Consider the following 27,953-nt stretch of genomic DNA (forward strand, 5'->3'; position numbering starts at 1 on the left):
TTTCAATCCAGGTAGCAGGACAACCAAGACAGATAAATTTAGAACAGTGCTACATTCCATGCCTGCAGCCAGGAAGCACACTTCACAGTTGGGAGGGGGGTACAACACATAACAGCTTCCCTGCAGAGCAGTTAACAGGAGTCATTTTGCTACTTTCTTCTCAACAGCTTATGCTTGAGATTTAAAAATCCTGCATATGTCTAATGGTCTAACTTTAACCACTGCTGCTGTCCCTTTAAAACTGATGCATCAGTGAAGGATATTTTTGCAGGCCCAGCTAGGCACTTCAGAAACTGTGTCTGTTGACAATGCTCTCATGAATAGAGATGCCATGTGCAGAAGCTGACGGCACCGATTTCAAACCGGACTCTCAGTTTTTCTAGGAGCAGTGAGAAATTCATTTTTTCCCCTTGCAGTTAGTGGATGGAGGGAGCAAATCTTTTATAATAGTGAATGCCGTGAACATTGTATAATACAGGCATTCATTAGAACTACCATGGCTAAGATGCAGCTGAATGACTCGGAAGGCTTGGCATAGTTCGGGGATGCTGGGAGAATCAAGTTCTTTTGTAGAGCTGTGCATATCCTGCTTAAAAACACAAATTCGACCTCTGGGAGTTTTTCTGCTTTATTGCTCAAGCTTTGACTTCACAGTCTTCACCTTCAGCAATGTGCAAAGAACAGGCATACAAAGAAGGTTACAACACTTACTCATGGGAGGGGGTCTCTGCTTTAACAGAGGCAACAGCAAGGAGCAAGGTGGAGGTGGAAAATTCGGTGCAGTGATTTGTTCATAAGTCTCTCAGGTGAGGACTCTCAGGAAAGGCAGATTGCTTTAAAAGAAAAAATCAAGGAAATAGGTTTAGGAAGCAGGACTGGGAGTAGAATGAGCTCGGACCACAAAAAAAGAGACACACCAATGCCAGATGAAATGAAATTGAGCAGAAGGAATCCTGACAGACCTCCTGACAACAACAGAGAGCTAGAATGAATAAATAAAGTCCCTAGGATTACACCAGATCTGGGCCGCCACCAAGTTTCCTACACAGACATACACACGAAGCTATAAATGGCTGCGGTGTCATGGCCCCAGCCTCTGCTCCCCTGAAGCCACCATCCAACCAGATAGAAAAATAAAGGTCTAATTCACTGGAAATTCTTCAGTTTACAAAACTAATGGAATTGGGTTTGGTTTTATGCTTCTGCATCAACTTGTGATTTATCTTCGACTCCGTTCTGTTTGTCTTCTTTCATGTCCGTGTCATCTTTGCAGCTGCCACTGCTCTGGAGGGTATCAGCTTCTGGCTACATGGGAGACATTGAAAAAACTGAGTGAAACGTTCACCCCTTCCCACTCTAGCATCTTATCACTATAACAGAGTTTAATTTGGTGCTCATCAACAGGATATCTGGGCTCCCTAAGGGGTTCAGCTGAGACTCAGGATCTCAGTAGGGGAGACCGTGCACCCTGCTTCCCTCAAGTTTTATCAGTTAGCTAGGAAACCAGGAGCAGTTAGGGAGGCCTGGGCAAAGAGGTGTTTCTTGCAGTTCTTCCTAAATAAGGCCAGGTTCATGCAGGGAGCAACAATACGCTCATGCTTCTGACTCCACTTTGGCTCTGAATGATGAGGATTTGTAAAAGAACATTTCCAATCTACACAACTCTCTGTGCTGCTTGGCTCTGACAATGCGGCCAAACCTGGTACCAGAGGGCTGCTTCCATTCTCCACAGATGCAATGCTAGGGAGTCCTCCCTTTGTACCACTGGCAATGCTGAAGATGGCAAGCAGAATGTCCCAATCCCTGTTGCCTCTTTTCCCACACGTACCCATTCAGTTCTCCCAGGATTTTGCTACCACTTACCTTGGAGTCCTTGTCTGCAAGCCTCTGGAACATGTTGGCATACATCTTCTTCTCTCTCTCGTGCTGCTCCCGGATCTTTTGCTGACAGGCTAATAGCTGCACTTTAGCTGCTTTGTTGCTAGGGTAAAGTTGTAGCACCTTCTGGAAATCTGCCCGGGCCAATTCAAAGTCATTGACAGCTAGATGGGCCTCGCCACGCCGGAAAAGGCCTTTCTCGTTGCTGCTGTCCAACTCAAGCGCCTGGATAGGAAGGGAACAGCATGCTGGAGTTTGCTTTCAGGACACACAGCCAGACAATCAGCAGGAGACACTTACGGGATGAGCTTGCTTATTTTACAGGGTAAATGCTCCAGGAATTCTGGCCTTGGTAAGAGAAAGGGAGGCAGTGTGGTGTGGCAGCTAGGGCATCTGACAAGGAGTCAGGAGATGTGGGGTCTAGTCCTGGTTGGGGCACTGACTTCCTGCGTGACCTTGGGCAAGTCATCTAACTGCTCTGTGCCTCAGTTTCCCTATTTGTAAAGTAAAGCTCACCTTCCTTTCTAAAGTGCCCAGAGAGTCTCAGACAAAAAGCTATTAAAAAAATCTCCCACAGAGAATGAAGATGGAAAAGAATAATCATTTCCACTGACGAATTTGATATACTGACCATTCCCAGGGGTGGATGCAGGGAAAGAGAGAGGCACAAACCCACTACAGTGATTTGTGTTGCCTAGCTAGTTACAGCGAGATCCAGCTGCTCTGCCCACTTCGCTCACCAGAGTGTATAAAGCCTGGTTACCTTGCTGCAGTTTTCCAAGGCCAGGGAGTACTCCTTCAGCTTGAGATGGCACATGGCCAGGTTAAGGAGGGCAGCAAGCCTCAGGCTCTTGGCCTTTGCATCATCCTCTTCAGAGAAGCCTGTTTCGTGCTCCAGCCAGGACACAATCTTCTTATACTGTAATGTTGCCTGTTTGTACTTCCCTTCCTGTAGTCAATAAAGTTGGAGTTAGTCCAGCTCCACCTGCCTCTTCACAACACTCTCTACTCCATTTTCAACCCAGGAACAGCCACCGAAAGGTGAATAGAGAACATTTTCTGTGCCCAAACTCCACGCAAGTGCCGTACGTGAAGATAAAAATCAATATAAGGGCCAGATACTAACACGCTTCTGGCAGGGCAGCCCAGAGGATTCAGGGGGCCTGGGGTCTTTGGCAGCAATCCGGCGGCAGGGGGCCTTCCACTCCAGGACCCGCCACCGAAGTGCCCTGAAGACCTGCGGCAGGGGGCCCCTGCCGCCGAAGCCCCGGCACTTCGGTGGCAGGTCCCAGGGCCCCCCGCCGTGGGCCTGCGGAGGTGGGTCCTGGAGTGGAAGGACCCCCAGCTGCTGAAGACCCAGAGTGGAAGAAGCTCCAGGGGCCCATCCTATGTATGTATGTCCCGAAAAACTCTCATGGGGGCCCCTGAGGGGTCCAGGGCAAATTGTGCCCCCCTCTGGGTGGTCCTGGCTTCTGAGTGGCTGTGCAAAAAGCCCAGGAACAGGTCAGAATCCCACTGGGGAGCACAGTCCCCCATGAGTGCCTGATGTCTCAAACAGAGCAGGGAAAAGCAGGATACCACTGTCCTCACACTGCACGAGCTGTCACAACTGGTTAGATGCAGAGTGGGAAGCATGCTATACTCTGTAAGGGTAGTGTAGCTACCACTCTGGCATGTGTGCCATGGAAGCCCCCAAGAAGAAAGCAGCCATAACAGCTAAAGCCCCTCCTGGGGTCCCCAACTGTAACATAGCCTCTTCAGGCCCCCATCGGTGGGCAGAATCTTGCCCATGTGTAGCACTGTTTCATGGCAGCAAATTCAAGCACTGTAGCTTTGCCACATTGTTCCTGCACAGTGGAGAACTCCCCATAGAGCTGCAAAAGCCCAAGGGTCACTAACCCCAGACATATAACGGAGGAAAATACCAAGCAGGTACAACTTGCAAGACTCAACCTCCAGCTCTTTGTCCCCAAGGAAAGAGTACCACGGAGAACTCACTAACAGGACAAAAAAAACTCCAATGCCCATCCTCCAGCACCCAAAAAAAACCTAAAAACTATCTTCAGCAGCACATTGCATGCAACATGCCATCAATGCGTGAGATAGCCCTGCAACAAGGTCTGCTCCAGCACCAATACTGGCCTATAGCAGGGACTGGGCAATGCTGACCACACGCAGGGAGGACTGTAACTTACCTTGAAGTACTGAGTGCCTCTCTCCTTCACAATGGAGCTTTGTTCCAGCTTCTCTTCTGTATTCATCTCCCAAGACTCCTTAGCCTGTCCAGACAGAAACAGTTCAGTCAGCCATCTAATTTTGGAAGAAACCGTGATGCTGGCAGACCAGGTGCCAACTCATGCCAAGGTCTCCATGTCTCAACTCAACACTGACAAATGCAGAGCTGGAATCAGTTTGACTCAACTGTGTGTTAGTATTGTTAAAAAAGGTATGATAGTTGTAAGAATGTGTTTAGTGTTTACACTTTACTGAAGGAATGCTCGTGAGTTGTTGCAGGCGTTAATCTCACTTAAAACCTCTGTATCCCGTACAGTAAGATAATATTTGAACACTTGTATTGAGAGCCTCTGGGACTGTGTAAATCACCAGACAAGAGAAAGACATCAACTCACGTAAAGTGCTGATCTGCAACGGAAGGCGTTGCATCCTACCTGACAGGAAAAGTCCATTGACACCAGACATACTATTATGGGATAATAAAGAAGACAACAGGTGTTTGTTATTTTGCCTCCTCACCCCCTCTCCCCTATGAAGATGCTGAGTGTGCACCTCAGAGCACAAGGGATAAGGGGAATCACACCAAACAGAAGGAAATCTATGCTGCTTGATCTGTGGGGGGCAAGGTTTACTAGGCATAAGTGAGAGATCCCCGGTGCTTAACCTGGGTTAGCTCTAAAGGTCGTGTAGAGCTTGCTTATTATAGAAACTTCTATTACTTTTCAAAATTTAAGATTTTAACTCATTTGTGTATCTGTTTACCTGCTTTAACCTTGTAAATAACTCCTGTTTCCTCTTCCTACTTAATAAATCTTTAGATAGTTTATTATAGAATTGGTTACAGGTATTGTCTTTAGTGTGAGATCTAAAGTGCAATTGATCTGGGGTAAAGTGCTGGTCCTTTGGGACTGGGAGTGACCTGAATATTGGTGTGATTCTTGGTGTAAGGGACGATCTATCACAAAAGTACGATCACCAGGGTGGCAAAATAAATCGGAGTACCCAAGGTGACTGTCTGTGACTCCATGATTAGACTGTTATAGTGCTTGAGGAGCTTATACTTGATAACTAGTTGGGGAAATCTAAGGGTATGGCTACACCCACACTTTACAGCGCTGCAAATTTTGCGCTCAGGGGTGTGAAAAAACACCCCCCTGAGCGCTGCAAGATACAGCGCTGTAAAGCGTCAGTGTAATCAGGGTGGCAGCGCTGGGAGCACGGCTCCCAGCGCTGCACGCTACACCCGTAAAGGATGTGGTTTACATGCAGCGCTGGGAGAGCTCTCCCAGCGCTGCCGCTCTGACCACACTCACACTTCAAAGCACTGCCGCAGCAGCGCTTTGAAATTCCAAGTGTAGCCATACCCTAAGTATAAAACTCACAAGCAGTGTGGCGTTTATGCCCTGCTTCCTAACAGTCTGTCCTGAGGTTGGTACTCAGGCTGTTGAGTCACTGCAGGCAGCATTACAGAAATCAATCCGTATGTGCTGCATCTTTTTATGGAGTAAGGAGAGGAAGGCAGGCATGGAAGAATGGGTGGAGGTACTGCCACTGAGCATGAGGGAACTGGATTACAGCAGGAAAGATGCTGGTCAAAGCAGATGTGGGTCCACTGAGAATACAGGCAACACAGAGTCTTGTGACACCTTATAGACTAACAGACATATTGGAGCATGAGCTTTCGTTGGTGACATGCATCCAATGAAGTGGGTATGCACCCATGAAAGCTCATGCTCCAATATGTCTGTTAGTCTATAAGGTGCCACAGGACTCTTTGGTTTTACAGATCCAGACTAACACAGTTACCCCTCTGATACTTGAGAATACAGGGGATTTTGGCCAAGGATTCCTATTCCACTTCACCTTCCATAGGTTTATTATTTTTCCCATCCTCAGCTGATCAAGGTTCACCTCTTCTTCCTGCTCTCTCAGGCAAAGGCTGTATCCACACATACCTCTCTCCCCATCCCAACAGGACTTCATCCCTTTATCCCTACCTTTTCAAAGCTTTTGAGTTTCACTTCATATTGCAGATCTGCATTTGGAGGGATCTGAAACTTCTCCTTCCCAGCACTCCCAAAACCGTAGCTGTAACAGAAATAAGTGGCTTCTAAAGAATCCAGCTAAACCTGTTCTCTGTTAGAGAAGCAGGAGCGAAGAGAATATGCCTATATAGATGCACCGAATTCACATTCTGCTGAGTGTTACCAAAGACACAAAGGCATGAGCAGTTTTTGCCTAAAAACAGCAGGGGTGGGGCCAGGGTGACTGCATGGGATTGGAATGCAAAGTTTTTCATCTCTAAGTTACCAGTTTGTATTGATTTTGGGTCAGCAGTCACCCAAAGTTATTACCATCTCATGGCTGTTAGGTGGCCTATATGAATGAGTTTGCTGGTCTCAGTTCAGTTCCTAGTGGATGTGACCACACCATAAAACTACTGGTAACTGGCACTAGATGCCTCCCTTGTTGTGAGGCCAAGCATTTAATGAGCTTGGACACTGAACTACCTCCTCCCACCTGAAGGTAGTCCCTCAAGCTCAGATGCCAGCATGTTGGGGTGGGGGAGCATGTCTTGCTGCTGCCTGTGCTCTACCCATTCTGAGAATAAACAGAGGACTCTGGTCCCAACTGCTGTTTAACCTGCAGCGTTCACTACCACTAGATTCAGTTTAAAATATTTCAAAACCTAAACCAAGCCAGGGTTTGCTGGAAACTATGAGGACAAAACTTTTCTCTTGTTTGCAACCCTGCTATGGAGCCTGCATCTCCCCCTTTCCAGAGAATCTGTCTTATTTCCTTAGAAAGGGGAACTGCTACTTACATGCAGGACCATCAAAAAAGTTGCCGTATCTGGCTCTCCATACCCCAGGCTGAGCCATTCTCAGTTCACTCAAAAACATGTATCTTTGAAACAGGTCCCTTGGTGGATGCAGGGTTTGGACAGAAACTGGTCTTGTTTCAGAGAAAACAGAGAGATTCTTTCTTCTCCCCAAAGGCCTCTCAAAATGTTCATAGCTGTTCTATCAGCAAAGGGATTTTATAACAGCCTCTCTCCTAGCCAGCTCACAGATGCTGAGGTTGTTTTCTCACATCAGACTGGCCAAAAGGCTGATCTCAAGAATGTCCATCCTCTACCCCCAGCTCATTCACATGCATCACTGTACACTGAGTATTACTGAGGTAAATAGCTTATTAAGAGTCAATAAAGGGCATGCACATTTATACAAATAGGAACAGCATGTGAAGTCCCACGGGCTGGGATGAAAATGACAATGGCTGTGAATCCAAGTGCTTCAGAGCATAATCACTCTTGGGTGGCAGGAAGGCATTGACCACCCCGGTTTTGTGCTGAATAGTTAGGAGCAGCATACATTTTTTACACCTCTCCCTAGCCTCTGAAGCTGCATTAGCTAGACTATCGCTCTGTTCTGGTAGAGCAATCCCTATGTTCCTACATGAAATCTATAGTCAATGCTACTCTTCCACCACAACAGTGGGGAATGCAGCTCATGCCCACTCGCATTCCAGTTTGGCTGCTTCTTCAACTGGAGTCTCAGCTGGCTAGATACTTCCCAGATATCAGGTTTCTGGGGCCATCCAAATTTTGACCAGGGTATTTTGGGGGATGAGGGGGCAGAACTACACTAATTAGAAAACACACCCACTCCTCCGAACTGCAAACACACCCAGAATAATCAAAAGACAGAAGGATTGGGGCCACCTTCGGCCAGGGTCACAGTCTAGTGAAAACACTAGAGTTCAGCAGACGTTTACCTCGGTTTGAGATACACCACAGACTCCTCTGACTTCTCCATTTTCTGAATTGCTTGTTCCAGGCCAGGAGGAAGGTCATAATTTTCTCCTTCTCCAATCTCAAACCGCAGCTCCCGCTTATCAAACACTCGATCTCCATGTCGACCTTCTAGCTGGACTGAGATACAAAAAAATCCCACAGGCAGGTTAGAGGGTATCTAGAGCAGCGAGAGAGAAGCTAGCAGAGGGAGCCAGGGGAATGCCAGGCTTCCTTATAAAAAGCAACTTCTTTCCCTTAAAAAGACTGTCTGGGCAGCAAATGTAACATCTGGTGCTAAACCCAATAAACGCTTTCACTTGACATCTGGGTTGTCTTCTTTGTGCAACACTGAACTAATGTCAGAACCTTCCCCTTGCTCTCTATCTTCCTGAAAAATGCCTGGCTCTTCTTGTCAAGGAGGGTGGGCACCTCAGCAGCCCTACAATGCCTCCTGAGTCCCCAAGTCAGGTTTCTGGTAGAAGGATAAAAGCTGTCCAGTAGTAGAATGAGAGGTGGTTTTGGTATGGCTCCTTTGCTACCTAGTGGCCAGCCATCCCTCCCTGCTACCCACTCACAAGGCAACTTCCTTTAATATTCCTGCATTTGCCCCAGACTTACGCTCTACAAGGGCTCCCTCATTGGGCTTGGAGTAGCCTTCGCCCTTCGTACGGATTCTTCGGATTATTCCGCCATCTTCATCCTCCGTGAGATCCTCTCCCTTAAACTCAAACAGCTCTATCTGCAGAGAAAAGGACAGCCTTACATTAATTCCTGTAGTGTCAACGCAGCAGTCTTGTGTAGTTCAGTCTCCCATCATGGGAGGAAAAGCAGCAGCAGCAGCAGAGAGGCCTTTGAAAATCCTGCTGCCATAAAGGACTGTATGTTTCAGGCATCAGACAACCAAGGCTGGGGCTACCTCCATATGCAGAGTGCACCTGCCCTTCTGCAGATGGAGACAAAGCAGCTCAGGTGTTTGCGATTACATCTAGCCCTCTAGTGGCTGGAAGCCCCAAAGAACACAAAAGCCTGAATGGCTTGGACCATTAACAACCTTTGTGATCCCACAGACCTGTCTTCCAAGTACTGTTTAACTGCCAACAATGATGCTAGGTGAAGTCAGGATGACACTTTGGGCGAGATTCTTGTCCTTCCACAGGCTGATTAAAAGCAGTGTGCGTTTGTGTGGGAGGGGTGAGCATTTACACCAAATATCCCTTGGAACACAGGCAGCATAGCAGAGGTAACATTAAAGACCAGCTTTTTAAAGCCTGATGGACTTGCTCATGGTTGCCGCTTTGGTGCTGAGATGGAACTCAGTGCTCTATGAGCAGGCATGGCCATGACCTGCTCTCGGATAGGAATCTGGATAGAATAGAAATGTTAAGTGGGTCAGGGCTGGACATGAGCCAAAAAGAAGAGGTGGAAATGGAAAAGATGGGCAAAGAGAGGAGGGAGTGAGAGGGAACATGCAGAAACATCAAGTGCAGCTATGTGAGCTGAAGCAAGCTGCTCACTTGCGGCATGACCCTGCTCTCACTGACATCAATGGACAAACTCCTATTGACTTCAATAGGCACCGGACTGGAGTCCCAGTCAAGACAGATTCCAAGGGGCTGGTCCCATGGGATCAAAGGAAACCCAGGAGGAGCTCTTCAGGGGGTCTAGACAGAGCTGAGGCTCAGCCTAGTTTTATCTCAGCTGAACTCAGTGATTCCCAACCTACATTAATTTGCCCTCCTTCTCCCCTTGTGATGGACTGGTGAATGAGGATCCCCCATCCACCATAGTATCCTTCTTCTAGGCCCTAGCACACTTGCTGCTCTCGTTTTATTTCCATCCATGTTCTTCTCTAGTCTTGCCCATCCTGAAGTGAAGGGGGCCAGGTTGGGAAATGCTACATTTCAGGTGTACTGAAGAGGGTGAAGCCAAACTGACTCTGAGTGTGTAGGCTGCTGAAAGGGAAACGCAAACTGCTCATTACAATTGGAAATTGACCTGGCTGGAACATGATCCTGAGTTCTCAGTGATAGTGTGGCATGAGAGTCTAGTTCCAGATTTTTAAGAATTGATATTTCTTCCCCTGAGGTATCTGGCTTGGGTCACTGTTGGAAACAGGATGGACCAGCAAGCTGATGACGTATGGCAAGTCTTATGTTATGACAATGGTAACAAGAGGTTGTTTTGACCAATAAACATGCTATAGTGAGACTGATGGTAAAAACAAAGAGTATAAATGAGCAACACGGTTGTTATAATCAGCCTTGTTTAGACTAACGCACCCTGTTTTAAGATGGCAAACAGATTTGCCCAAGGTCATTGCGGTGGAGGCTCACAGAATGGACCAGAATGTCTGGATCTGGAAAGGTGTTGACACTTGTAAACAACTTGTTCTAATTGCACAATTTGATGACACTTCTCTCTTGGGACTTTCTTTTAAGGGATAATTTTGAGCTATGATCAGCCTTTGATTCCAGTTAATTCTTTCTCAACTTGTTTGGGCTCCTGATCCCATATTAACACTCTGACCACAAAAAAATGGGAGAAAGACCAGAGCAGGACAAGCCAATTTATTCCACAACACTTTGCTGATGACAAGCCTTTGTCCCAGGTTTCATAAAGAATTTGAAACCCCATGCTAGCATGTATCTATCTTTTTCACACTCTGTCCTAGTCCTCTCTGTTTTACTTTTAAACACATATTGAATCTGGCAGAAGGAGGGGAAAATGAGAAATGAGTCCAGCCTGTGACGAGTGCCAAATGCTGGCGGGGTAAGGAGACAGCTGCTCAATCTCCAACTGCACACTCCTGAGCCTACTGTGTACAAAGCCAGTCATGAGAAGGCACTTTCATTTCTGTTTCTCACTAACCCTCTTCCAGAATGCAGTAGGCTTCTCCCTCTTTTTCCAACGGCATGTAATATCACTGCAGGGGAGCCAGGACTTTCTGACTGAGACACTTTAGGAAGGGATTCACACACACGCCCCCCCCGAAAAGGGAATAGTTCCACAATAACTGCGCATTTGGTTTGGGTTTTCAGAACTAGCTTTAATCCCAAGCCATAACTGGCTTTAATCCTTTGGGTGTGTCTAACAACTGTTGGAAAGATTTCCTGAGTCAGAGTCTCCCCACAATCTAGGACTATAGCACTGCTCGACTGGCAATACAGGGTTGGCTAGTAGTTTTATCTGGCCAGCTGAGAAGCTCCTTGTTTGGGGAGGGAAGCTCTCAATGGGCATAAAGCTGGTTCTATACCAGGGGTTGTCAAACTGGGGATCAGGACCCCTCAGGGGCTCACAAGGTTATTACATGGGGGGTAACAAGCTGTCACCCTCCACCCCAAACCCCGCTTGGCCTCCAGCATTAATAATGGTGTTAAATATATAAAAAAGTGTTTTTAATGTGGGGGAGGGGAGGGTCGCACTCAGAGGCTTGCTGTGTGAAAGGGGTCACCAGTACAAAAGTCTGAGAACTCCTGTTCTATACCCTCCCTCACACTTGTCCCAGGTGTAAGGAGAGGAAGGGGTCCTGGCTGGAGCACTGCTGTTCTCTAGAAATTCTCAGCCCACAGATGGTCCCTTGAGGACTGTGACCAGCTGGTGTAAATTAGAACAGCCTACCAGGAGCATAGTGGACCTGCCCAGCTCAAGGAAACAGAGAGTTATAACCAGTTGAGGGCCTGCTCCCCTCTCCTGCAGAATGGGGCTTCTTGTGGCTAGCAGATTCTCACTTTGTAACATCATTCCAACCCCACAATTAACTGGCTAATGTGCATGTGGTAATAAAGGGAAATTTACATTCTGGGGCCTTGTTTTCATAAAAAGAAAAATTACACTGGCTTAGTTAAATGGGTTTAGAAACTGATTTAGTAAATCAGTGCAACCCTGTGGCACGGACACACTTACTTTGGTTAAGTGCCTTATCGACTCCTTAACTGACTTCAGCTAAATCGGGATCAGGTGCAGAGGGCAAGGAATAGTGAGCTCTATGTCTGGGGGATGGTTCCTTCTTTCATTGCTCATCTGGATATAGGGCAGGGAAGGGGTAGGCAGATGGGTCGACGGACTCCTACTGGGAAAAGAAAGGCTGGAGGCCCCAACTCACTGCGTAAACACTCAGTACTAGAGCACTCATGTTAAGAGTCTGAGGCATAACAGCAGCAGGGGGAAGCAGGAGGCAGAGGACAGGAAGGAGCAGGTTGAGGTTAGTGAAAAACAGACTTCAGTTCAGAAGAGAAGCAGTCGCTTTTTGGAATTTTTCTCCTAAGGTTCTCAGGAAAGTCATTTGCATCATATTACTGGAACTTATTTCTTTATAGAAAAGCTCCTCCCAGTCGGCTCAGCACAAGCATTTGGAAGATCAAAACACATTTCTCACCAGGCATAGAAGCTGTAGTGTATTTACAGTCTTTGCTGGGTTAGAATCAAGCTGAGCCACTTAAAATGATTATAATGATTTTCTCACCAGAGCTTTAATGTTACTTCTCTTTTTGCATGAATAAACTGCAAAATAAACCCACTTTAGTCAGAAAGGTCTTGTATCCCCAGAGAGCCTGGAGAGGATGCAGGGTAGTGTTGGCTCCTGGGCCTCAAGGTATACAAGGCAGTGGGCCAATCTTATTTTTTGAGCTATTAGATCAGAACAATGCAGCATTTTTCAGTGGGACAGGCGAGGAATGTAAACTCATCTCCTTGTTGTAACTGGTATTCTTATCACAGTCCCTCTTGGGGATATAAACCAGGTTAAATGCTCTGAGGCAGACTACTGCCCTCCCGTGGGGAAACTCGCATGATGGGGCAAAGAGGGAGGAAATGTGAGAGAATTCCATCATAAACTTCCTCCACAGACATTCCATCAGGGGGAACAGGCCACAGCTCCAAGCCAGGCACCATACACATCCCTACAAATCCACAGGCACATCTGTACAGAGGCCCTGTGGTCTCCACAGCAGTGCATTCCAATGGAGCCACCCAGCCAAGGACTCTCCTGGCTCTCCCTTCAAAGGAGACTCCCTGGCCTAGAGGAATGAACTCAGCCCAAAACTATCATTTTTTGTTAGGGAAGTCCTCAAGGTGGGAAGAGAGATCATGTGTGCATTGGGAGGTGGTTTAGGGGGGCTCCTAGCAGAGTCATGGGAGTATTTTGTTTTGCAGGAAATCTGAGACTTCTCCAACCTTCACAGTAACATCCCAGGCTTTTGGTCACCTCATCTGAACAAATCAGAGCCTCTGGACCAATGCTCCTATGAACGTGCAGGGATGAGCATGGTTTCTAGGTAAGAAACCTGTGGCCTGTTCCCCTCCTTTCTCCCCCTCCCCCAGGAACATCTGGGAAGGAAGGGATGTATGCGATGGAATCTTCACACTACAAAACAGGCTCCTGAACCTGTCTTAAAAGGGGGAATCCCTGGCTTGGAGAAATGAACTCAGGCCAAGGCACTAACCATTTTCTGCTAGGAAACTGCACAAGGAGGGAAGGGATGATGCACACCTCTCCAACCCTGCTCCCCACACAACCACTTTCCCAGTGCTGACAGAGGCAGCTGACAGCATCCTCCCTTTCTACTTCGTAGTCACTTTGTGGGTGCTGTTTATAGGAGGGGGAAAACAGGAGACCTCTCTTTGCTAGGAAGGGTAATTGGCTTGGAAACAGACATCACAGAGACCGTGGCCTAGATCCTCAAAGTTATTTAGGCACCTAACTCTAACTGATGACAATGGGAGTTAGGCACCTAAATACCGTTGAGGAGCTTGACCTTCTAGCTTCACCACAGATGATTGAGTCATCCTGCAGCATTAACTAGGTGGCCTTGAAAGTATCATTTAAAGTAGTGAGGAGCAAAGGGCATTGGGTGCAGGGCAGCCTTCTGGAGAAACAGAGACCTTTTCTCTTTTAAGTAACAACAGGCAGCTGTTTCTATAAAACGAAGGACTGGTTTGTTTGTTTTTTTGTTTATTCACAACTATATAACCATAACACGTTACACAGATCCCCACTTAAGAAAGCATGGGCAATTAGGAAAAGGGAAAGGCTGAGATTCAGCTATACCTACGTTATTGGCGGCTTTGGCAGAGGAACACCTGAGCTTGTAAAAATGTACGTATATAAAATACAGATGATCTCATGTGGAGTTCTCTTTCAAAGCATCCAGAGGAGTGAAATACAGGTTTTCATGTTCGCAAGCCATGAACGTAAGGAGGAAGTGTTTCAGAGTATGTTCATGCTTTCAAAGATGCTCCATGCTTATTGCTACTCATTTATACTGTACTGACAGTGAACATGGCCATCATACTTTTCTGGAATAAACCTGTATTTTAAATTTTCCAACATCAAAAAGAGGTTAATAGACGTATGTCCCACAGAGCTCATTTCAAATAGAGGCAGCATCTTCTCACATATATTTTAATGTGCGACACATGATAACTGGCAGCTAGTATAACTAAACTGGTTGCCTGGTCACTGAGCTGAACTCTTGTGAAATGCAGAGACTCTGCCTTAGGCTAAAGAATGAGCTCTCCTTGATCTAGCAGAGAAACAGTTGCTTTCTACTTAGCCATTACTTTCTACTTACATACAGAGCTATACCCACTACTAGCTGAGTCACTGGAGTTGCTTCTTCAACTAGCCAAGCAGAGTGTTTTGTTTTGGGGGTTTGAGTCTAATGCCCCACTGTATATTTCTGGTCAGCTGGCAGCTGCTCATGTTCAAGTACAATTACAGTAATGTTAAATTTAAAAAACTTATTTGTCCCTTTGACCCTGGGAAAATTCAAACCCTTGCATTAGAGGACTGTCACAGTGGAGGTTTAGGCCCTCCAGGATTGAAGCTGTCCTCACCAAAATGGTCCCTTCCTTTTCTCAGGCTCTCTTTATAATTCTGCTTGTGTGTGCGAATGTACATACACAAGGATGTATTATAGGGAGCAATGCACCCTATACCTGCATAGCCCAATAACCTAATACAAATGAACCATAACTAGCTAGAGGGAGAGATCCTGAGTAATGATGATTGCAAGGTCTTTATTTTACGTCTAGATTGTGACCCCATTAGCAAACACAGTTAATTGCATACATACCTCCGTTAATTTCAATGGACCGACTCACATGGGCAAATGCTGATCACTGGCAGTAAGGTTTTACAATCTAGCCCCCATTCCCAACAGTCTCTCCCCCTCATTCTTCTGTGGTAGAAATATCTTCATGCAGACAGGTGGTTCAGTGCGCAGAAGTTAATAGGAGAAGGACAGACATGTGGAGGGGTCACACTAGATTTTATTTACATTCTCATCAGTGTGACCACCCTCCATTTTCCATTAACGATGAACTGAAGGGATCAATAAATACGACACTGACGACTAGCCTTTTATAGTGTTTCACATTTTACAAGTCACTGTACAAACTTTGGCCTAGTCTACACTTAAAACTTGACATTAACTATGTTGGTATAGTTAAAGCAGCAAACCCCTCTTGCATAGACCCAGTTATCCTGCTTATGCTGATGTAGCTTGTGCTGGCTCAACAAAGCAAAATAGGCTTTACCAGCACAAGACACTAATACCAGTATAGGTGCATATACACTAGGTTTGTTTGTTTTTTGCCAGCATAGCTAGGTCAGCAACACACTCCCCCATCTCCCAACAGACAGGCTATGCCAGTAACACTAAAGTAGATGATGCTTTGAACTAGTCAGTCTCAGACACCCTTGTTAAGTAGGCAAGTAAAACCTCCTTGCCCCTAGAAAAACTAGAACGAGTGACTAAGTCAGAATCAGAGACCTTTTGCCCCATACTCCTGCCTCTTCACGATGAATCAGTTAAATAAATGAATGAATGTAATAATTGGGGAAAACACAAAGACAATTTATTTGTTTTTACAAGGGAGGCTGCAGTGTCTACAGCAGGGGTGGGCAAACTTTTTGGTTGAAGAGCCACATTTGGGTATGGAAACTGTATGGCAGGCCATGAATGCTCATAAAATTGGGGGCTGAGGGCTTTGGCTGGAGGTGCTGGGGGTGGGGCTGGGACCGAGGGGTTAGGGGTGAAGGATGTGTTAAGATGAGTTCCTGTCTGCATCCTGTAGAACTTGCCCATACTGGTATTGCCCTGGCCTCTTCTTTTGTCATTCAGTGTTGAACGCATTCTAAAACAATATGCATCACCTCACCTTTTGGGGGCAAAGCCAGACTTTTAGGCACCTGCTCCCCTACTTGGTGTAAACTTTGCTTGTGCCAATCAGAAACGAACACACACAGGTTTTGGGCTCCGTCCCCTATGACACTTCTGTGATGTCATAGTGGGTACTTTAGGCCGGCCTGCCGTGTGCAGGCAGGGAGAGGAGAAAGAAAAACGAATCCTGTGTACACTCGTAACCAAGCCTGATCAGCTCGAAGCCTCTCTCTCAGCTCACGTGTTTCAAACAGTCTCTACGTTTGCCGGCTGTTATGCGTTGGTTTGTATTTGTACGTATCAGTTATTACTAAATGCTGCATCTTTGTTTATATATATTGTTAGTATTTTAGTCATTGTGTGTTTTAAGTTTTATTAACCCTATTAGCTAATCATACGCTGCTCCCTTAGCCCTTGTAACTATCCCCAATAAAACTTTAAATAGATTAATCTTAGTTGTGTGTGTCTGCAGTTTGCATCGTGACCCATACTCTCCTTGCATCCCTTACCTATATTGTCTATTGCCACGTGCAGCCTAGGAAATGCAGGCCTGTTATTTACCTTCGCCCCTGCGAATACGTGGCAATATATACAGGATGGTGCTCTGGACTGGGACCGAGGGGTTTGAAGGGCAGGAAGGGGGAGACTCAGGGCTGGGGCAGGGGCACAGGAGGGGTCAGAGGTGCAGGCTCTGAGTGGTGCTTACCTCAAGCAGCTCCCGGAAGCAGTGGCATGTCCGCCCTCCGACTCCTATGCGGAGGCTCAGCCAGGTGGCTCTGTGCGCTGCCCCGTCCACAGGAGCTGCCCCTGCAGCTCCCACTGGCCATAGTTGCTGGCCAATGGGAGCTGCAGGGGCACTGTCAGAGCCCCTGGCTGCCCCACACATAGGTGGTAAAGGGGGGACATGCCACTGCTTCCGGGAGCTGCATGGAGCCCCAGCATGTGTGGATTGGGTCAAGGTCCCGACCCTGCTTCCTGGCTGGAGCTCAAGGGCTGGATTAAAATGTCAGAAGGGCCGCACGGAGCCCTTGGGCTGTAGTTTGCCTATTCCTGGTCTACAGGGAGCAGGAGATTGTGATTTAGCCCCACTCTGCCACAGAACTGCTATGATAGTGGGCAAGGTGTTACCTTGGGTGGGTATTCTGCTCCCCCACCTCCCTCCTGTAAGATGGGATAACGTTAACTACTTTTTACAAAGTCATCTCCCTCTGACAGAAGAAACCAAAGAAATGTAATTTTTTTTCCTTTTTGAACACTTGCAAGGATCTCAGTTCAAATTCTAAATTTCTCCTGTTCAACTGAGAACATCCCACAAACCAAGCAGGGAGCTACATGCCTTCCAACAGGGGTAAAGCTTTTCCAAAGTACGGAGAACACATGAAGGAGTTGTTCCATGTGACCATCTTTCTCTCCCTCTCCCCCTCATCCCCAGTACACACACACTTCCAGTCACAAACCCAGAATTCCTTTATGGCAGCTGCAGCAACTGCTCACATGGAAAAAAGTTACAATAGGAAGGATTACAATACAAAGAACAAGATTTAGCAACTTAAGTTTTGTTTCTTTTGACATGAGTCAATGTTCCTCTCCTATCCATTCTGCTCCCCTACTCTGCACCCTCACTGCAGATATGTTGCCCATCTACTTCATTCCCTCTTCACCCAGCCACTCCTCTGGTCTTGGTGGCTGGTAGGCACTAATTCCAGGGCAGCTCCAATAGTTGAAGGTTGCGCCCACTTCCTCTTATGCAAGAGTGGCTCCTCGTGGAGGCAGGTAAGTTGCCTCCTTCTGTTTCCAACTGCTTTTACAGGCCTCCAGACTGCCTGCAATGAAGACCCTGGACATCTGTAGTAGGAGGAAGGGAAAAGTGCCAGCACTAAGCCCAAGAGCCACAAATGGACTTAGGCACCTCTACAATCCACAAACCCACTGCTCAGCTGCCACCTAACCGTGTAGGTACCTAAACTCACTCAGTACCTAAGTGTCACTGAAAAAGTTCCCTAGGTGCCAAGATCCTGCCTCTGGGCATGCACACTGCTGCCTCACTTGAGATGTCCGGATGCCCATCTTCCACCTAAACCCTCCTGTGATCCCTGAACCAGGGGAAGATTAGTGTTGCCCACACCTATCTCACTTTTGAGTCCTGATGCATTAAGCATGCTCAGAGCATGCTCACTGGATCAGTACCCACTCTAAAAAGGTGGTGGTGGTCCCTCCCTTATAGCTTTGCGCCCTAGGATTAGAGCCCTCACCTGGGATGTGGGAGATCTCAGTTCAATTCTACCCTCTGTCTAATGGAAAGAAGATATTTGAACAGGGGTCTCCCATCTCTCAGTTGAGTGCTCTAACCACTGAACTATGGGATAGTCTGATGTAGGTCTCAGTCTCTCTCCTGTTGATGTTGTTCCAATTTAAACCAGTAACTAAATAGTCACTGGGGTAGGTGAAATGGACCCAGGGTCTCCCATATCCTAACACCACTAGTCCCTTTGTGGATCCAGGCCTATGTGACTAGCCAGCTCTCTGCAGATCACCAGTGTACTCTGGATCACATTGCAACTGCTCCCTTACCTTACTTTAAGGATTAGCAAGATATTCCATTCTTGCAGAAGAACTACAATTTGTAGTTTTAAGGATACTGATGAACTCTGGACATCTTAACTAGAGCTGGTCACAATTTTGGAACAAAGTTGGTTTAGACTTAAAAATCCTAAACTGTCTCTCAAGTTGTGTGAAATTGTGGCAAAAACAACTGTGTAGCTCAAACACTTGTCTCTTCCATCAACAGAAGGTGGTCCAATAAAAGATATTATCTCACCTATCTTATCTCTAAGAGACATTTATCCTATCATTGTTATCGTTAGTGGCTTTTTTGGGTAAATGAAAAATTTATAGTTGTTTCAATAAAGTGAAAAGTAGGTTTGGTTTGAACCCTGCAAAATGGAAGTGGGTTCTTAACTTTCATTTTTCTAACTACTTCAAATCTTAACCAGTTTTCTTCCTTCATTGTTAAGATCTTTAGATAGGAGATGTACAATTTTTTTTAAATGCTTTACTAGAATTAATTATGCCTCTGAGATAAGGAAGTACCAGGGTAACTTGCAGCACTTCAGTGTAGACATCACCTACGCTGATGAGAGGGTTTCTCCTGTTGGCATAGGTAATCCATCTGCCTGAGAGGCAGGTTGATGGAAAAATTCTTCTGTCCACCTAGCACTGTCTACACTGGGGATTAGACCGGTATAGAGCCACATCCCTGAGAGATGTGGATGTGTCAGTGTAAGTTCCTAGTGTACACCAGCCCTTATTCGCATTTCACAGAACCCCTTATGTTCCCTTAAGTAACACAGCAAGTCAATGGCAGCTGGGAATACAACCCCTGGAATTCTCATGCTCTGCCCTTCCAGACCATCCTTCCTCTCTTTATATAAAGGAGTATTTCACTTTTAATGTATTGTTTTGGACTGCTGACTGTCTTACTACACCCCTATGTCATTCTCCCTTACATCTGCTACCAGATCTAGAGTGTGGATCAGATTAATATAGTAACAGATCATACAGTTCTCTCCTCCAGCCCTTTGATCTTTTTGCAGGTTCACAAGATGGTCCTGGATTCTGAGGGCAAGGACCATCCCTTTCTATTCCCACTGACAGACCTACCCAGTCTTCCAAGCTAATGAAGGGAATTTACAGGTAAACAATTGTCACTTGGTGGAGTTAAGATGCACTTCTTACATTCTACTGAAAATGCACCATCTTTCTTACAGAGTGTAGTCAATGACAGTCCCTACTTACCTCAAAAATCAGTGTGGCATTGGGAGGTATCTTAGGGGGGCTCCCAGCAGAACCATAGGCATATTCTGGTTTGCAGGTAATCCGACAGATTTCCCCAATCTTCATAGTTGCCACAGCAATGTCCCAAGCTTTGATCACCTCACCTGCACAAATCAGAACTCAGGTCATAACTGCTAGGCATTATCAAAGAAGTCAACAGCCATGACATACTGGTCATTGCTATTACACAAAACACCCAAAACTTGATTGGGCACTTTATAGAAACTACAGACTTGATTCTGCTCTCATCTCGCATACATCAGGATTAATTCCAGTTAAGTCAAAATGTGGAAGCAATCAAAATCTTGCCTACAATGCTGAACCCTACATTGTTGCTCCCCACCCCCACAATCTTGTGTCTACAGAGTGCAAGCCATCTGAAGCAGGGACTATGCCTGAAGTTCCTGGCACACTCCCAAGTGCTGTGAAATAATAATAATAATAAACTCTTGGAAGAGGAAGGTCTTAGGGTGTGAGATTTTTCTGATTTTGAAAACAGACAATCCACAACAATGGTCTTTTCTCTTTGTACTTTATCAATTGGCAGAGGCCAGCACAAATGTTATCCAGATGCCCTTCAACATGAAACAAATATCTAGGTGAAGAACCTCTGCTACTGCTGAGGATGGCTGGGACACTAACTCCTTTAGACATCCCTAGAACTTGCCTTCTTCCCACATACCACCAAACCCCCATCCCTCAAAAGATAAAGTTACACACAATTATAAAGGAGGAAAAAGGGTTTCTTCTGAAGCCAGAGACTGAACAGAGGCCTCAACCACTGATGACATGGCCACACCAAGCCCTCTTATTCACTGCCCCATATCCAGTTGGTACACTATTCCTTGTGTTAATTATTTTAGGGCAGTCAATTTTACCCTGTCCCCTAATTTTAACTGGGCTGAAATTTTTGTATTGACAAAATGTAAGTGCCAGGTACAAGATGTCTGGGAGAAGCTGGAAGCTTTGAAATGGTGGAAGGTGTGACTGGGCTTCTGGTACCGAGGAGACAGTTGAGGCATGCTTTTCTTTCCTCGCTCCCTTTGGACCAAGAAGTGTAGTGGCAGAGGGGCTGGTTTCTTCATTCTCCACCTCCACAGTTTGACAGCTGCCCTACTGCAACCTGCTTCAATATCGAACCATCAAAAATAGGCATGGCTTGCTTGACATTTCTTCCAGGATGAGAGGAGTGAAATAGCCAGTGTGGATATTTTAAGTTATCATTACAGTTCAGGGTGAATCCCCACTGAGATGAATGTGACAGTTCACTTATCTAGGCTATTGTTTCAGACCATCTGCATTCTTAGGGATTCTCTACATGAGGAAATTAATCCATATTACAATAGGATGTTACTTAAAGGGAATCGTTTTTGATGATTATCTTCCTATGTGGATGATCTTATTCCGGAATAAGAATGCCTTATTCCAAATTAGCTTCATCCGTTTTGGAAGTGCATTAAGAAGATCTGAAAGAAGGCATTCTTATTCCATACTAAGAACACTCATACAGAGAGCGAATTGGGCAGAATTAATCAGGAATGACTTCGCATGTAGAAAAACCACTTAGGCAGGCATTGCTGCATTGACTACACTCCATTTGCATTACGGAGGTTTTCTTCAAAAATTGTCTAATAATTTAAAACAAAAACAACATTTAGTTCCTGGAGCACAATTATGTAGGAATTTTAAATTTTGCAATTATGGAACAATTAAATGGAGCCACAATCATTATACATGGGGCCTCAGTCTGAATGGTGCCAAACAGATGGTTAAACACAAAACCTGGGACATTACCTTTCCCCAAATCAAATGAGAACTTGTCTTTCCTGTCCAGGCTAGAGTCAAACTTCGTGCCATTCAGAAGCCATCCTGTATAATGGACAGTCACTTTATCACCTATCATGGGAGACTCTGTCCCAGTTCCTTCCGTCTTGATAACCTGAGAAAGAAATGCTGAATAAGTGATATTGAGCTGGATACAAAAAACACAAAACAAAACACAGTTTGGATAACAAAAAGTCACATAACTCTGCCATGTGTGTAACACTAGGCAGACCTAAACTATCCTAAGAGGTAACACTTTGTTCCTTAGATTAGAAATTAAGGAAAACAGCTCTCAGCTTCCTTGTATCTATACAGATTTCCTGGACAAAGCCAACTGCAGAGATTACTACTATTATTGTGTTCTATTCACCCTAAAATACTGCCTGGCTACAATAAGCTACTCTTGCATTTGAACCATTTTGGGTTGGTAGATGTACTTTTTGCTCTGAAAGAGGAAGCACGTTTTTGAAGCTTTTAATCTAAGAGTCAGGCATCCAAATATACATTAGCCATCTAGATTTAGGAGCCTAACTACAGGCACTAGGTTTGAAAATTGCAGCCTTTAAAGATGCACTAACTGTCTGAAAAGATGCAAGTGAAAATATCAGGTTTCCCATGGAGGTTATTTGTTTTTTTAAAATGGTAACTGTAAATCCAACTATAGGATTTACCAATCACAAAATGGGGAAGTTTAGGAGAAAAAGTTTTAGCACAACACTGGGGATTATTTTGGCAGGGAGAGAAAGGTGGGTCATCACAATTTCTCCCAATTTCATGAATGAGTGAGTTTAACTTCCTCTCAGCTCTACTGAGAGGAAATCACTGACATACTCATGGAAATATTTTTATCCCAACATTGACCAAACTACTGTTAAATATGTTAGCAAAGAGTTGCTTACATAATTGCTTCACAGCATAATGCCTCTTTGGAAAAGGGAGACTCCATCAGCTAACTTTTCATTCCCCAGACTTTAAAGGGACGTCACCCAAAATTAGGAAGTGCCAAAATTAAGGTAATCCACAAAACTTTAATTCTGTTTCCTTGTGCATATGCTTTATGGCTGTCTTAACCACAGAGGTAGAACTTTGCACTAAAACGTACGTGCAGTGAATGAGAAAGAAGCCCTGCCTCTTTCTGTGTGAGGATATGTTCTAACATTAGATGAGGAGTTAGGACTCTGGGTTCTATTCCTGGATCCAAGTGTTACCTAGATGGGGACAGAGTTAAAGCTCTTAGGTTACATAGTACTCACTCATCTGTGGACTCACAGCACTTCGTAAAGGTGTGCTTGTGTGGGGGGAAAATAGCCCCAGTTTACAGAACATATCCAAGTACACAGATTTGGCATATTCCTTCTAAGAAGCACTGCCACTTGGGCTCAATTCCCAGCTCAACAAGCAGTAACCTCCTGCAACCTCGTTGATCCTCAGTTACCCCATCTGTAACATGGAAAACATTACTTGCCTTCCTCCTAAGGTATGAGGCTTTACCCAGTAATAGGAACCAGGAAGGTCCGCAAGTAGAGGAGACAGAACTACAGCTAGTCCAGCACATCAACTTGGCCAAAGGGTATTTGGGAAGAATGGAAGAATCAATTTTGCTTGTGTTCCAGCTGTATCTGGAGAGCTACAGGAGGTTCAGAGGAGACAGGTGCCTGTGCAGTGCAGCCTGAGAAAACCCAAAATGCCAACAGTTGTGCAAACTCATCTGCCCATGTGCTAATGAAGACTGTCCTGAGAGCTTATAAATCAGGACAGATTTTCATTGGAACAGTAGGAGACAGGACTATCTTCCATCCAAATTTTGGACTTCCTTCTTCAAACTATGGGAGACTACAACTGTCAAACACGCCCCTCCCCCCCCAAAAAACCCTAAAAAAAGTACACTGCATGCCTCTCCTACCAGCTTCATTCTTGAGAAGGACTGAACTGTAGCACCTAAGGTAGAGCACAAGCACAGAAAGTTTCAGAGTGTGACAGACTTATCAGCAATTGAAACAGTGTTATAATAATGGAAAGCCACCAGGGCCAGCTGTAACAGAAAAAAAATCCCCTACTTGTATAGATTTATATAAGGAGAGGAGCCCAAAGACTAGATACAACTCATAGCTGCCATCCATCCCACCCAATCTGAGTGCTGCTTTAAAAAAAAAAAAAAACTGCTGATGAACTAAGACAAACAACTTCATGACATCTGTCAAGGAAGACAGACATTCAAGCCAACTGCTAAGACAGTAGGCCTCTATTTTTGGATTTAGATAAGTATTTTTACATGGAAATAAAGCACAGACTTTGGGTCTTGGAAAATTACCAAAGTAGCCTTTGGTGTCACCAATTGTATGCCACCTGCTGCTTTAGATTTTAGAAAACATTTTTATTGAAAATTAATTTTAAAAAATCCAGAGCTGAATTGTCAGGAGTGGTTATTGGTGCCAATCTGAGACCTCCCTGAAGTGGGGTCACTCTCAGAAAGTGCTGGGCACCCACTCTGAAGAGTCAAGTTCCTTTAAGATGTCTCAGCTTGGGCACTCAAAAAACAAAAGAGCCGTGCCTGACCTTGGACCACTTATGTGTGGTTTACCTTTTGTGCTTCATTCAGTTTGGATGATAGCAAGTTTCACCTGCAATACTGACAGTGTTTTTAATTTCCTAACCTGAATGAAATGTTTACACTTCCCTTCCAAGAGAATCTCAGTTTTTCCATTCATAGTATGATTATGATCCCTATGCTCTCATTTTTAGGTTAAGTTTATTTATTGAAAAGCCCAGATGCTGCTTCCAGTAACCAAGGTACAGCCATTGGGTCTGATTGTAATCTAACACTGCTGAGAAACAGGAGCAACCACACTGAAATCTAGGGAGCTATACCACTGAAAGATTGCAGTATGAGAGATCAGTCAAACTCACTGATTTCAGTGGGGTTATGCCATACAAATTGCCAGTCTGCGGAATCTGGACAGGTCTCCAAGACTGAGAAAATCCTATGGTTTCATCTCTCTCAATTCTGCTGCTCCTAAGTCAATACACAAAAGCCTCCTGACTCATTATTAGAGCCTCTTAATGCTATAATTCTGTAGTAGCTCAAGAACAGAGGCAGACCACAGTGCTCTTCGTGCTAGTTCACCTTGCCAGCTAGCCCATGATTCCTACCAAGTGTATTTGCATTTGGGCGAGTACGGACTGACTTCCCTCACATCCTGGAGAAACAGTCAGGGGTCATTTTACAGGAGTACCTGGGCCTGGTGCTCCATTACACTAGTTTCACGCCACCGTTAACTTCATGGATTCTAATGATGTAGAAGAGCCCCTTGTGTGTGTCTGTCTCTCTGTCTAAATTAAATCTCCCTGAGAAACTGTTGGATGGACTTCATGTCTCCCTCACCCCTTGTTGTGGCATGGATGCCATGACTCTTCTGTTCAGTCTTTGCATTTCTCCTTTTCCTCTCAGTTCTTTCCCCACCACCACTCCCTTCTGGTCCTGTTTCACTCCCTGGAAAGCTTCATGCTGCTTGGGGTGTGGACAAAAGGTACTGTTTTTGAGCCATGGCCTTGTGTTATGGGAGCTCAGACACAAAGGTTGGATCAGCAGGCTACTGCCCAAGTCCATAGCCTGTACCTGAGAGCTGCTCCTGTGGTCAGCTGTACCCTGAACCATCCTTCACAGGAACAGAGAGGGAAAGTATGTGGCTTGCTGCCTTGCACACAACAGCGTGGTAAGTGGTGATGCAGCATCCCTCAGCACTCCTCTGCTCAGCACCCCACACCCTCCTGGCAGGAGAACACTCTGACAGTCTCATTAAAGTCAAAGTCTTATTTTCCTACCCTTCCTTCTTTCCCTAACTCCCCCCCCCCCCCCCGTGTAGGATTTTATGGTTTGTGAAGTAACTGTCATCCAAATCCATCACATCTCAAAATCTTAACAGGCATCATGCACTGGGGGGGTCAAAGGACACAGCAATCTGAGCTGTGCGGCTAACTATGAAGTGGCTGCATTTTAGTCATCTCCATACACATTATGTAAACTTCAAATAAGCCATGCAAGTGTCTGCAGTTTCCCTGACACGTGAATGAATCCCCCTCCCCGTTAAAAAAACCTGTGTACGGGCCTGATTCTGTCCTTGTTTCCATGACTGGAACACTTCTTGGAGGACAGACTTGATCCCCTAGGTAATCCAGGATTTTGTTTTAAGGAAAGAAATCCATGTCAGCTCTGGTCCAGGAAAGCAGGCTAGAAGTCTACTGGTTTTCACTATAGATAGGCAGGGGCTAAGAGAGCAATGACCTTTAGTGCAAATACACTTATGTTAACACACCTGGTTACAGGACAGACCCAAGGAAATCCACCCAGCCCAAAAGGAGGGTGGACAAAGTCTTTCATTCCATACATATAGTCTTTATTGGTGCAGTGTTTGGGTGCCCTGACTGACCAGGATGCTCCCATTTCAACAAGACTAACCATGATCATTGGATCAGACTTTTGAAAGGGACTCTGCAGTGGGACTGGGATCACAGAATATCAGGGTTGGAAGGGACCTCAGGAGGTCATCTAGTCCCACCCCCTGCTCAAAGCAGGGCCAATTCCCAGACAGACTTCTGCCCCTGATGATCCCTAAATGGCCCCCTCAAAGGATTGCGCTCACAACCCTGGGTTTAGCAGGCCAATGCTTAAACCACTGAGCTATCCCTCCCCCCATCCCACTGCCATAATAGTGGGAGCAGATAAAAAGTACTTTCTTGTGGGCAGGATGGGGGGGGGGAGGGGAGAGACTGCAGTAATTTGCAGGAAACCACTAAACCTTTCACTAGTTTACCACTATATAAATGGAATTTAGCTGCAATTTTTTATAACAGACTGTTTTTTTGGGTTGTTGGGTTTTTTTTTGTTAAGTAGCATGGGGGAATCTCTCTCCTGTGAGACTTGAGGAATCTAATCTTCTTGTGGGTGGGAGTGGGATAAAAATGCAAGAAACAATGAGGGGCAGGTGAGTGGGATTTTAAAAAAAAAAAATAGTCCTGTGCAGCGCTCCACTCTGCAGTCTGGTGGAGAAGCAATACCTAACAAATGAATAAATAAGAAAGCTAGCTACACAGGGTTTGCAAATTTGGAGAGTAAGAGAAGTCAGACTTCTGCCATTCTGGGTAGAGTGATCAGAGGCATCACTGCAGTCAGTTTGGCAATAAGCCATGCCTCTTAATGCAATGGCACAGAGACTTGGCTCAGCTGAAGGCTGCATCTGCAGCTTGCCAACAGCCCACAGGCCGCATCTAATCTGCACATTTGATATATAGCAGCTGCCCCTCCCTTTTTTGTTTGTTTGTTTAAAGCAGGGAGGTGACTACAGGTCCAAGCTGCGGTGTTCCATCTTTGTCTGGGGGGGGCGGCCATTCACATCAAGATGGAGCATCCCCTTCTGGGACCTTTAGGGTCAGATTCTCAACTGCTGTAAATCAGCGGAGCGCCCTGCATTTCTGCGGAGCCACATCAATTGCACCGGCTAAACATGTAGCCGGCAGTCTCCACGGGATGCATTTGGCTCTCATAGGCGCACTTGGGCCCCTATCACTTGTAACATGTCACTCCAACGGCCTCCCGGTCTCCAGGCAAGGCTGCTGCTGGAACCATTTGATGCACTCACTGTATTAACAGCGTGGGGAGAAGAGGAGCTCAGCGGCCGCCAAGTGCCTGGCCCCGTGCAAGACGGAGCCCGCTGCTGCACCTTGCTGCGCCCCGGAGCCCGCGGGCTGCAGACACGCACATGGCCGCGCGCTGCGGGGGGACTGAGCAAGGAGAGAGGCGAATATTTAACCGCGGGAGCTGCGAAAGCCTCCGACGCGGTGGGCCGGTAGCCTGGTTACCGCCCAGCCTCTGGCGAAGCGGTGCGGAGGCAGCGTTCACACGGCAGCCGGGCCCCGAGTTCTGGCCCGGGGAGGGGGCAAGGCGCGGGCTGCTGCCAGGTGCGTCCCGCCCGGGCGGGCCCCAGCGCTGCCTCCCCGCCGTGCACCGGCCCCCACCTTACCTTGAGCACCCCCCCATCGCTCTTGGGGGTGATGTCCACGCCCTCCACGGGAGCCCCCTCCGCCTTCATCTCCTCCGCAGTCATGGCGCGGCTCGCTCTGCAGCAGGGGCCGGCGCGCGGCGCGGCTGCACTGGGCGCTGGGCTGGGCACGGCGCGCAGCAGCGCAGGAGCTCGGAGCAGAGGCGCGGCAGCGACAGGAGGCGGGAC

At 46.3% G+C, this 27,953-nt stretch overlaps 1 protein-coding gene across 1 annotated transcript; it reads right to left on the reverse strand.

Annotated features, from left to right (window-relative positions):
* Positions 1–612: 612 nt before the first annotated feature.
* On the reverse strand, positions 613–27,953 carry FKBP4 (FKBP prolyl isomerase 4). The gene is made up of 10 exons (XM_075070890.1): positions 27,747–27,953; positions 21,700–21,844; positions 19,867–20,009; positions 8,528–8,648; positions 7,891–8,047; positions 6,111–6,201; positions 4,074–4,157; positions 2,642–2,827; positions 1,864–2,103; positions 613–1,305 (listed from the first exon to the last, which is right to left on the reverse strand). The coding sequence occupies exons 1-10, from the start codon at positions 27,828–27,830 to the stop codon at positions 1,195–1,197; spliced, it is 1,362 nt and encodes a 453-aa protein (XP_074926991.1). The 5' UTR covers positions 27,831–27,953; the 3' UTR covers positions 613–1,194.

The sequence above is a fragment of the Chelonoidis abingdonii genome, chromosome 1, assembly GCF_003597395.2.
Source record: "Chelonoidis abingdonii isolate Lonesome George chromosome 1, CheloAbing_2.0, whole genome shotgun sequence".
NCBI classification, from domain to species: Eukaryota; Metazoa; Chordata; order Testudines; family Testudinidae; genus Chelonoidis; species Chelonoidis abingdonii.